Below are 12,095 nucleotides of genomic sequence, written 5' to 3'. Positions count from 1 at the left end.
CTGCCCTCACCACTGAAAAAGTATAGCTTGGGTTTAAAGAGAGAAGCTAAGTTCGAGGTCAGGGAGAGTCTCTCCAAGAGTTTTAGCTCTGCACGGTTGTGTGTGTGTGTGTGTGTGTGTACTATATTGCAAAAAAGCCAGGGACCTCCTTCCATCAACTGTCACCTGGCAGCAGCCATTATATCAGGATGCAGCGAAGTGGACAGGGCCACCCCATCGAACAGGTGAGAGGCCAGTACCGTTTGGCACTTTCTTTCCTCCAACTCTTCAACCCAAGCTAGTCATTGGAAGAACTTGTAATCAAGATACTGAACTTGATCCAAACGGGCAACACATTCTTGGTCAATCTTCGAACGAAAATGGCCACTTTTTAAGCACGCTGTAAAGCGTGCCGTTTGGTCCCAATCGGCTCCAAAACAGAGCACTCCGCACATGCCCAGAGGGCTGGGGCTCAGCAGCCTTAGCATCACTTTAAAGGGGGGAGGGCGAGTCCTGGGGTGAGTCGAAGTCCTTGACAGCCACACGCATAGACCACTTCTCCTGTTAAGGGCACCCACCAAGCTGCGCAGGAAAGCGCGCGCGGAAGGCGCAGTTCCGCCTCTCGCTTCCCTCCCTCCTGGGAGCGCGCGGCTTCGGCGAGGAAGCGAGCGGCGCTGGGCAGGGCTTCGGGGGGCGGGAGCCGGGGAGCCTCTCCCGCCTGCGACGCTTCCTCGGGGAGGCTGCTTCTCCGCCGCTGCTGCCGCCAGTGCTCCCGCCTCCTCGGCTCCCTCGGCTCCCTCGCCAGCCAGCAGCGCCGCACTTTGCCCCGGCTGTGCGTGTGCGGGAATGTGGCGGCGATCGCGAAGCGGAGCGCCGGACGCCGCCACCGCGCTCTGATGGGCGCACACGCTGCGCGCTGCCCGCTCCGTCCCCTTCGCCCGCCTCGCTCGGGGGGCTGCCCGGAGGCGACCGCGCCATGAAGAAGGAAGCGGCGGCACCAGGGCGCAGCGGGGCCAGCTAGATCTCCCCGGAGAAGGTAAGGGTCGCCTGGGAAAGTTTCGTGCCTGCGAGCGACCGTCGCCTTTTTTGCTTGGGAATAGTTCCACCCCATATATATATATCCCGATCGCTTTTTAAAAACTATCTACATTCATAGATATGGGTTTCTCTTTCTGCCCTCGTGATCAGCGCCCTCTCCTTAGAGCGGTTTCTTTTTAAAAGTGCCGGAGATGTCAAAGTTGGGGGGGGGGGTGCGCGGGAATTTCCTCGTCTTCCCCCAGGAAAAGGGGCTATTTCCCCCAAAGGCTCTCCTTTCCGAGCAATGCAAGCGAAGGAAGAATGGCAAACCTCATTAAGAACGCGCCAACTAGGGACTGTTTTCCCAATGGAGCAAAAAATACCTAGGTTGTGGAGACAGGGTGGTGGTGTGGTTTTTTTTAAGGGAGTGGCGTCCTAGTTCTAGAAGACCCCCACCAACCCATCCATCCATTTCCCAGCAGCTTTTGACTCAGGAGTCAAAATGTCGATGGCTGGACCGGGCTGTCCAAACGAGCGCACGGGAGCGCAGTCAAGGAGCGTGGGGGAAAGGGTCGCGGGGACGGTGTGTTGGCTCTGGAGTGGGGAAGGAGAGGCGCTCTGTGCATGCCCAAGGGGTTTCTGGCCTTTGGGGGCATTCTGCACTTGCTCCCGCTGATCTGGGAACGAAGTCAGGCGCGGACTTCCGCGTTCGCGCGCGTTTTGGGTGGTGAGAAAGGGAAGCGAGTCTGCCGCCCTTTAGGCACGCAGGAATAAGAAGAGCTGGTGGAGCAGGCAGGCAAAGGGCAGCAGGCGTCCTAGGGAAGAGGCTAGTCCGCATTGTTCACATGCCCCCTTTCTGTCATTGCTGCGCTGTAAATGGGCTCACAGCAGATACAAATACGACATTGCATAGCAGCCGAAAGCCTACAGGAAGACTACAGGAATTGTGTAAGGAAACCTCACTCACAGGGTCTGCACCTTCGGCTTAGGTACCCAGCACAGTCGCCTTCTCATGGTCCCCTTATAACAGGGGATGTGGAACCTGTGACTCTCCTCTCCAGATGTTGTGGGGCCACAGCTCCCATCACTGACTATTGAATCTGCTGTCTGGGGTTGATGTAACCTGGAACCCAACAATATCTGAAGGGCCACAGGTAGAGATAGATGAATCTGGCCATTTCAGCCTTCTTGGTTTCTCATTTTTTTAGCCTCAAATTCAGCTCTCCACATTTCCACAATAATCTGTGAATTCGTCATATATATATATATATATATATATATATATATATATATATATATATTCTCTCAAAAATTAATCAGCATTTTAGTTCAGACATCTCCTAATAAACACAATACTGTGTGTAGTTTTGAGTTGCTGCAAGCAACTTCCCCTGATGCAATGCATTTCTGTATGCTGTTTTCACGAAAAAGTGCATTTTAATGCACAGACCTCCCTAATGTATGCACTTTTGTACATACTGTTTGGTTGGAGAGCTGCATTGCAAAATTAGGAAATGTGCAGGTTTCAAAGGATGCTGTGCTTTCAATTTGTAAAATTTACTTTCTGATCTTCCATTCTCTCTAGCTCAGCCTTTCCTAACCTGGTGCCCTTCAGACACTACAACTACCATCATCTGCAGCCAGAACTTGTTGGCTGGAGCTAATGGGAGTTGTAGTCTGACAACATCCAGAGGGCAGCAGGTTGGTGAAGATTGCCCTAGCTTACATTATCCTTTATGTCCTTTTGTCTCCTGGCCCCTTTCCCTCTTTTCCTTCCTGTCATCTTTGAATTCCAGTCTTTGGAGCTTCTGCAAAATTCTGAGAATTCACTGGATTTCACTGGATGGGAAAATCTAGAAAACCTTAAAACCAAAAACTGTGTGTGAAGGTTTTCTGGATTTCCCCTCCTTCCCTATGACCCAATATCTAGAAATTCTCTAGCACCCTACATCGTTTAAGGATCTGTTTATTTTACTTAATTTCAGTAAACAGCAACAAAAAGTGTGCTGTGTTAATGTTATGTGTTATATAAATAAATATCTCAAAATGTTTGGTGTTCCTCACCCCCCCCAGCTTTATTTGGAAAATATTTTTGTTGTAAATATTTTAAAGATTTGACAACTCAACATCATATACTTTCCTTACATTGTTTCTTGGTTCCCCCTCTTAAAATGTAAGCACAGAAAACTGTTCACATACTAATTTAGCTGCCGTTCCTGTAGTGGTTTGAGTCCTGGACTAGGTCCTAGGAGAACAAGTGCTCAAATTCCACTCAGCCATGGACTTTGTTTGGGTCAGTCACCATCTTGACTTACGGAGTTGTTGTGATGATAAACCGGGGGACATTTGCGGCACCCCGAGCTCTTTGCAGGAAAGATGGGTTATAAATAATAATAATAATAATTTTTTAAAAAAATAGAAGAGGAACCCCCCAAGAAAGGTAACTGCAATTCTGAAAGTGCCTCGTTTGACTGGCCTCACATTCCTTTTGTGATTCTACTGACAGCACAATCCTAACCATGCCTGCTCCCAAATAAGTCCTATTAAATTCAATGATGCTTACGCTCATAAGCAGGGGTTAGGATTGCAGTCTAATTCATTTTATGGGGGGGGGACAGTCAGCAGAAACCCCCCCAATAGCAGCCTGTATCAGTGGTGCAGTCTTGATTCATAAGCTTCAATAGAGGCTGTGTCCCCCCCCCAACTATTTTCTGTTGGGTCAGGATTGCAACATCTGTGCCTTCCCCTTCGTTTGGCTTGACTAGACTTGGAACATATTCTCTTCCCCACCTCTTGATTCTGTCACTTCTGTTCCGACCCCCATTTGGTCTTTGCTATCACTTCCTGGTTTTGGTTCTTTGTTGACGGCAAACCAGACTGGGAAGTGAAGTATCCACAGTGCAAGAAGAGCTAGCCGAGGAAGAAAATCAGCCTGGCTCCCTGGAGATGGTTGAAACCACCATAGCTCTTGTTGGCTGAATTTGCAGGTGAACCTCAGCACTTCTCCATCTTCCTACCTGGTGCGTGGGATACCAGCTGGAAATGCAAGCTGCTTTGACAGAGGGGTGGGGGAAGTGTGATACACTGCTGTCTTGGATAGCTAGCAAGTAAATAATGCCTCTGCTAAATTTTGCTTTGCTTTGTGCTGAATTCATACTGCTCTGTTCAGTTTGGAACTGCCGTATATGTTTTGCAATTGCAGTGGTTGCATTTGTGGTTTTTTTATAATTGCATATTCCTTATGGCACCTTATGGTGAAGGTCAGGTGAGATGTCTCAGAAACAAATTAAAATGTGGCATTGAGGGAAAGGGCCGTAGCACAGTGGTAGAACATCTGCTTTGCATGCAAAAGATTTGGGTTCAGTCCTCAGCATCCTCAACTGGGGTTGGGAAAGGCTCTTTGCTGAAGCTATGGAGAGCTGGGTGGCACAGTGCTCTTACTCAGTATAAGCCGGCTGTCAATGAGAGGAAGGGAAATAGCAGAGAAAGCTGAGGAAAGAAGCTCAACAATGTTTCGTGAGTAAGGCAGAAGCGGGGAACTTGCTGGGGTAGGGTAGAACTGCTACACCAGCTTCCAGGCCGTTTTGGGGTCACTGATGCTTACTGGGAGGGAAAAAGGTGAGGCAGCCAGCAATAAACAACAGCAGGCCACCTGCCGGGCAGCTAGCATAGCAGCTCTGTGCCCCCCTCATTCTGGAATTATGGTATGCCAGGGCCTGTTCCCACAACCATCAGAATAGCAACTAGCTAACACACTTGGGCAAATTCACAGGAACCATCAGCATGCCAAAAGAGTCAACTCACAGAAGGTTTACAGTTTAACCCCCTTCGCGTAGATCTGTGGTAAGTGAAAACTGCATGATGGACATTCATATTTTGGTTTCTTGAGTCAAGATATACACAAGTCTTTTGCCCATGCCCTCCACTTTTTGGCTCCTCCCTTCGCCACAAGCCACAATTAAACCAGGAAGTCTCTACTTAACCATAGTTTCTTGTTTTGTCTGAACCAAAACTATGGTTGGTGGCTTCAGAACAGGCCAGGATATTAAATCATGGCTTGAAGTTGAGTTAGCCATATAGTGTCGATGTTTTGGACTACAACTTCCATCAGCCCCAGGCTTACGGAGGGCACCGTGCGGACTTCTCTGGTTTAATATCTGGGCTTGTTCTGAAGTTGTAGTTCCCCGGTTCAGATGAACAGGAAAAGTGTGGTTTAGAAGCTTCCTGATTTAACAGTGGCTTGAGAAAAGGGAGGAGATGTGGTGCTTCTTGTGTGAGCAAAAGGCTTATAAATACCTCAGCTTAATAAGCCCAGATATGATTGTCTGAACAGACTCATGAAGAGGAGGCTGGATCTTTTCCTGCCTTTTGGTGTTCTTAGTGCTGCAGCTTAGATACTTTCTTTGTTTTCCTCCAGAGACGCTTGCTGATACCAGGCCTCTAGATCCATCTATGTGACTTTCCTGGAGAAACCATGACTGAAGTCCTCCTGACCGCTGTTCTGAACGGGACTGAAAACCACTCGCTGGCTAGCAGCGGATGGACGTCGAACAATGTCACCAGCAAGTGCTTGCTGACCAAAACTGGTTTTCAGTTCTATTACCTGCCTGCTGTCTACATCATAGTCTTCATCACTGGATTCCTGGGCAACAGCGTGGCGATCTGGATGTTTATCTTCCACATGAGGCCTTGGAGTGGCATCTCGGTTTACATGTTCAACCTGGCGCTGGCTGACTTCTTGTATGTCCTGACTCTTCCTGCACTGATCTTCTATTACTTCAATCAAACCGATTGGATCTTTGGGAACTTCATGTGCAAACTGCAGAGGTTCATCTTCCACGTCAACCTGTATGGAAGCATCTTGTTCCTCACTTGCATCAGCGTGCACAGGTACACAGGTGTGGTCTACCCCTTAAAATCGCTGGGGCGGCTGAAAAAAAAGAACGCCGTCTACATCAGTACCTTGGTTTGGGGGGTTGTGGTCACTGGGATTTCCCCCATCTTCTTCTACTCTGGAACTGGAGAAAGGAAAGTCAAAACCATGGCTTGCTACGACACGACGGTAGACGACTACCTGCGAAGCTACTTCATTTACAGCATGTGCACCACGGTCTTCTTGTTTTGCATCCCGTTCATACTGATCCTGGGTTGCTACGGATTAATCGTGAAAGCACTGATTTACAAAGATTTAGACAATTCCCCGCTCAGGAGGAAATCGATTTACCTGGTTATTATAGTGTTGGCGGTATTTGCTGTGTCTTATCTCCCCTTTCACGTGATGAAAAACTTGAATCTACGAGCCAGGCTGGATTTCCAGACTCCAGAAATGTGTGCCTTTAACGACAGGGTTTATGCCACTTACCAAGTGACTCGGGGGCTGGCGAGCCTCAACAGCTGCGTGGATCCTATTCTGTACTTCTTGGCTGGAGACACGTTCCGAAGACGGCTGTCGAGAGCAACCAGGAAAGCTTCAAGAAGGAGCGAGCTCAACGTGCAGTCAAAAAGTGAGGATATGACTCTCAGCATTTTATCCGAGTGTAAACAGAATGGAGACACAAGCTTGTGAATAACAGTTTAATTTCCCTTTTGCAAGCAAGCACTCTCATCCCCCCTTTCCCTTATCCCCACCCTTCATTTTTAACCCATGTAAGAATCTAATTTCGTGCATTTTCAAGAAAACTTAACAAGCGGACAATTTCTTTTGTTTCGTTTTGTTTGAAAAACATGCCGTGTGAAGCTAGGAAAAACGTGGGGAAAGTAAGTGTCAAATTCTTTTAAAAAATTAGATGGAAAACAGTATGGGAGGTTTCCGTTCTTACCCTTTTAATTCTGGAAGAATAATTTATCTGATAGTCTGGTACACACAACAAATGCAGTGCAAACCCTCAGAAAAGCTCTCTCCTTGACTTAAGAGTATGAGGAATGCCCATGGAAGGTGAATATTTCTTTAAGGCTCTAGTCTATTCTCCAGCTTCCAGTTCCCTCGCCTGTTTCTGCCTTGCTGTGGTTCTGGAAAGGGCAGTGTCTGTAGGGGACCAGCCCCAGTCAGGGATATTGCAGACCCCCTCCCTGAATGTAGGTCTTTTTATTGAAAACATCAACGACAAAAAAAGCCCTTTGATTTGCAGAGATACCAAGGAGGCTGACGGCGTTCTACACAGCTGATCGATGAGAAGTAAGCCTGGTGCTTATTTTATTAAAGTTGAATTTTGTTTAATAATTAAGTAAGGTTGGAACATATTAGATGACTTGAATTTGTTGTTTGGTATTGACTTCAGGTCCTCCTCCTCCTCCCTTCCTGCATGTCCCGATAAGCTTCCTCATCACAGGAGTTCTGGATGTAGACATGTGTTCCTGGACTGCTCTCTTAAGCACTGCCGAAAGCACAATGCAAGAAAGGCCCCGGGTTAGTAATGGTCTGTTGGCAATTATTTCTTTGCGATTCTAGCAAGTTGGTCTAGCAGAGCCAATCGTGTTTTTTCCTCCTGCTCTCAAATCTGGGCTCGTGCAGAGGACCATCTGGTCACGACACGTTCGTGGGAAACTGCTGGGCATGGTGGCTCCCAAACTAGGACAATCTGGTAGCGTTGACCCATCACCATATGCAGGGTTCAAGTTTTCGGCATGTGTTGGGAAACATGGGGGAAACCGTACAGCCCCAAATGCACTGGAAACCTAGCTCATTTGTGTGATGTTGGATGTGACAGCAAGCTTGGCACAGGCTGGGCTTCTCTCATGCAGGCCTCTGAGATGGTTTGACCTTGGACGCATGGGCTTGAACCTTCTTTGAATAGATCTTCCCTGTTACCATATAGGGAGGGTTCTTCTGTACATAGAGGAGATGATTACTGAAAATGTGATGCCCCACCTCAATAATAATTAGAAGTCTGACAGAGAGAGAGAGAGAGAGATTAGATTGTAAGAATTAGTGCTGTCATGTTCCCTGAAAGGTTAACAAATCTATAAACATAGTAGATGTACAGTACCAACAGCCCCAAGGTTACACAGAACTTGTAACTCCTCAGCAGTTTAGTACACATCTAATGGGCACATCAGAACACTGTTAGGTTTTGGGGTTGGTGCAAATTCTCCAATAATTTAACCTATTCTAGTTGGCAGTACCTATATTTTTGTCAACATGAAGAATTGCATTTGATTTATTTTTAGCCCTAATTTGGATTTCTCCCTTTTTAACATAAAGCACTTTGCATGACAATAGCAGTTTTTCTGGCATTTAATGCTCTTTTCTTCTTCTTAGGAAAAAGAAACTGTCATTAATTTTCACGGGGGCGGGGGGGCGGGGAGAGGAGTGCCTCATCTAAATGTATAAAAGATTTATGTCAGATTCAGAAAGGCTTGGTTGAATGATGTCCTTCCCTACCTTTTCACAGTGCCTGACAGTGATCTGAGATAGCTTCATCACCCCCCCCCAAAGATTTCCACATGTGGACATGACATTTGGATTTAGGAACTTAGGAAGCAGAGTTTGGCCAAGCTCAAGCTCAGTATTGTCAACACTGCTCAGCTGTGGCTCTCTAGGATGTCAGGGAGGATCCAATCCTACTTGGAAATGCTGGGGATTGAACCCAGAATCTTCTGCATGCTCTACCCCTTGCCCAACACAATCTTATTGAATTCTCCATTTCCAGCTTACTTGGGTTTGTAGGGAAATACTGTTCTCTACAGCTCTTTTCAAGCATTCAGAAACAGGCTGCGATAACCGTGCACTAGAAAGGAGTGTTATGGCTAAGAGAAAGGTAGTGGGGAAGATGACCTGAAATAGGCCAAAAACAATGTATCATGAAAGCTGCCAACTGATGCAGGAATCCCAGTCCCCGATTGATTCAAAACACAAAACAGTTTGGATGGAAAATAAAGCCTTATTTGCTTCATTTAATCTACCAAAATGTATCTGGAAAAAATGTTCTGCTGCAGCAAGCAGTGCTTTGAATTATTACAAAATTCTTTCTGTATAAAATAAAGAGGATACATAATCTCATAAATGGCTTGAACAAATCCTTCCAAAAAGACTGTGGTTTACAGGAGAGGTAAAAATAAACTATTTACATCTTGCTTATTAATTTCCAAAGGCTGAGGATGAGCAGAAAGGGAATTGCTCTGAATAATGGCAGACTTACAAATCAGCTTAAATTCATAAATGCAAAATCTACTGAACCTGCAAAATCTGTTTATTTAACTTATTTCTCAAGGAAGGCAATGGCAAGCAAAGAGCTATCTAGTGTGTTCACAATGCTCCTTGATTCTACACTTAAACTCTGAATTGGGCATTGTTGAGTGAAGGGATAATGAGATGCATCATTAAGGCTGTGGTGCTGAGCTCAATTACTTGGGAGTAAGCTCCCTTGGACCCAATGAAGCTTACTGCTAAGTAAATATACATAGGCTTCCACTGCAACCTCTCTCATCTTGTTTTATAAGAAACTATAAATTAGAATTGTGCAAGGCTTCTGTTCAAATGTTGACATGTATGCATGTCAAGCTCTAGCTTAACAAGCAATCTGAATAAAATGTAAAAAGCCAAGAAAATTTAGAAGCGTGGTAAATAAGTGGCAGTCTTCTTTTTAATTAATTAACCTCTTGTGATTAGCTGTTTAGATTAAGGTTCGGTGAGAGTGTCAGGAAACATGGAAAACCTTTCCCTGCATCACCAAGAAGCATGTAACATTAAACAATTCCCTTAAACCAAATTGAACTGAGGCATGCCTTGCTGGGCACAGCAATTGAATTAAGGGTACAATGGTGGAATGGATTTTTTACTCTTTGGAATGACTTTCTTTTGCTACATTTTTACATTCAGCTATCTTTCACGTACTTCTGTTTTCTGTTCATTGTCGTGCTTCATACAATTAGTCAATGGATGTTGGGGTGTAACATTCTCATAATCTGCTAATCCTCCCCCCCAAAAAATCCTGCAAAATCTTTGTGTGTTTGCATGTAGCACCCTAGTTCTAAATCACAGCGGTTTTCTATTTATACATTAGAGCCCCGATCCAGCAAGAGAGACTCTCATGTGGAAGCAGGTTTCTATTTGTGGATCCTCTTTAGACCAAGTCCTTCATGAGTCACAAGACCTGCATGGATACTTGCAGGATCATTGAAGCCAACACCAAGCTTGCCATCCTCTAAAAGCACCAATCATCTGTTTTGGGTGACAAAGAGGAATCTGGGTCCCCCTATCAAATTTAAGCTATCAAGACCAATGCCACCATCTGTGTAGGTACATCCTGGGAAATCATCATGTCCAGCAGCCTCATGCTGAACTTGATGGTCTCTCAGTTGGGGCTGCTGTCCTGAAGAGCTACAACCCCAGAGGATCAACTGCAGCTTGATGGCATGGCCTATTCTGAAGGTCAAGATACAGGTCTCTGGAAATACAATATGCCACACTTGTCTAGAAATATCTGCATACACAGGAGGGCTTTTTTAACCTTCTTTTTTCAATAGCCCCTCTCACCTGTGCCATATTAGAAGTTGGTTTCTGAAATCCCACTGAGTTTCAGAAAGAGCTTCTGAAACCATGGAGGTCATTAAAAAAACAAATCAACATCCCTTCTGAGCACCAGTCAGGCAGATCCTAAGATCCTACTGGGAGATGCTACAAAGAAGGTCAGAATTAAGACTTCATGTTCTCCCATGTAACATTATCTCTGTCATAAAACAATTTCAGGATCCAGGTGCCAGTGATACTTTATTAGATGCCCAGGCAATCAGATGCCCAATATTTTATTTTGATTATTTATTCCTCCTGCAGTTCTTCCTGACATAACGAAGTGCTTTATGATCCTGACCTCGCTTCTCTCCCCAACTTTCTTTCAAGGTAATTTGGGTTGAGGGACAGAGACTCCCTCAAGGCCACAAAGTGAAATGGGCAGCTGGGGAGAGATGCAACCAATGTGGGGCTCTGGTACCTCAACCACAAATGGTTCTTCTGGGGTATCAAATGATGTGTAAAGTACCTATATCTCATGTTAGTTATTAATCCTTTCTGTTATTGCTGCTTTGAAAGGTCATAGAATTGGAGAACTGGAAGGAACCAAGAGGGTGATCCTGTCCCCTGCAATGCAATGCAGGTATATTTTGGCCTAATGTGGGGCTCAAACCCACAACCCTGAAATTAAGAATCTCATGCTCTACCGACTGAGCTATCTGGTTGTCATGCCTAACATGAGCTTACCGTCAGTTGCAGTCACCCAGCATTTGCTTGCCTTTTCCCAGTGAATGCTGCTGACCAGCAGGAAGCAGCAGCAACTGCTCCTCCCCCCTAATCTGCTGTTGCTGCTTATTCACTCAGAGGCAGTGGAGGTTGGTGCCCACTGGGGACTGGTAGGGTGGACAGTAGGGAGGCCAACAGTAGGTGGCACTAGAGCAAACAGCGGATAGCGCCACAGCCAATGATAGGCAGAGGGAGAGCCAGCTAGTTCCAGGTCTTGACCCATTTCCCTTGCGGAGTTCTTCCAAGTAAGGCAACACAGACTAAGGAGGAGGAGGCAGCCAATGCTACCCCCTAGATATGTTGCAGGTAATGATGTAAGCAGAAGGGAGCTGGCTGAATGCAGAGTGATCTTGGTGGGGCAGCCTCCACTGCACAGAGCAGCCAAACAAGAAGCTATTGCGGTGAAAGGAAGTGGCAAGATCTGGAGGCTGTGGGGCTTCTGCTGGGCTGTGAGGCTCAGTACATGGCCAATGTTGCTGAAGCTTAACATCAGCCTTGATGAATGCCTCTTCTTCTTCTTCTTCTTCTTCTTCTTCTTCTTCTTCTTCTTCTTCTTCTTCTTCTCTACCTAAAGGTATGCAGTGGAGACCTCCTCTTTCTATTCACCCAAAAACATCCTTTAGAGCAAGGGGGGAATCTGTGGCCCTCCAGATGTTGCTGGACTCCTAGCCCCATCATCCCTATGCCTTGGTTATGTCATTGGGGCGAGATGGAGTCCAACACTGCCTGCAGAATCATAGGTAGGGAACCTATGATTCTGCAGGCAGTGTTGGACTCCAACTTGCCCCAATGCTTGCAAGACTACCCGTGCTTGCAAGACTGGCCACATGAGGAAAGGAGCATTTTTATTTTCCTGGTTTTTGAG

The 12,095-nt window shown here is 46.2% G+C and overlaps 1 protein-coding gene across 6 annotated transcripts; it reads left to right on the top strand.

The window, feature by feature from the left end:
- The first annotated feature begins 649 nt into the window (after nt 1-649).
- Nucleotides 650-9,912, top strand: P2RY1 (purinergic receptor P2Y1). Of its 6 annotated transcripts, none has more exons than XM_077929861.1 (4): nt 650-1,015; nt 3,873-3,983; nt 5,414-6,500; nt 7,275-9,912. In XM_077929861.1, exons 3-4 carry the CDS (start codon nt 5,471-5,473, stop codon nt 7,442-7,444), a joined length of 1,200 nt encoding a protein of 399 aa, XP_077785987.1. In that variant the 5' UTR covers nt 650-1,015; nt 3,873-3,983; nt 5,414-5,470; the 3' UTR covers nt 7,445-9,912. The 6 variants fall into 6 exon arrangements, with proteins under 6 accessions (XP_077785987.1, XP_077785988.1, XP_077785986.1 ...); XM_077929862.1 differs by having other exon boundaries at nt 3,873-4,016; XM_028731336.2 differs by lacking the exon at nt 3,873-3,983 and adding an exon at nt 7,125-7,171 and having other exon boundaries at nt 653-1,015; nt 7,275-7,402.
- The last annotated feature ends 2,183 nt before the right edge of the window (nt 9,913-12,095 follow it).

This window comes from Podarcis muralis, chromosome 6 (genome assembly GCF_964188315.1).
Source record: "Podarcis muralis chromosome 6, rPodMur119.hap1.1, whole genome shotgun sequence".
NCBI lineage: Eukaryota > Metazoa > Chordata > Lepidosauria > Squamata > Lacertidae > Podarcis > Podarcis muralis.
The sequence above is the reverse complement of the archived record's forward strand: the minus strand, read 5'-3'. Positions and strand labels throughout refer to the sequence as shown.

Coding starts and splice junctions, on each gene's coding strand:
- P2RY1 (XM_077929861.1), top strand. CDS start 5,471: ATGACTGAAGTCCTCCTGACCGCTGTTCTGAACGGGACTGAAAACCAC. Junction 6,501..7,274: donor GCTCAACGTGCAGTCAAAAA/GTGAGGATATGA, acceptor TATTGACTTCAG/GTCCTCCTCCTCCTCCCTTC.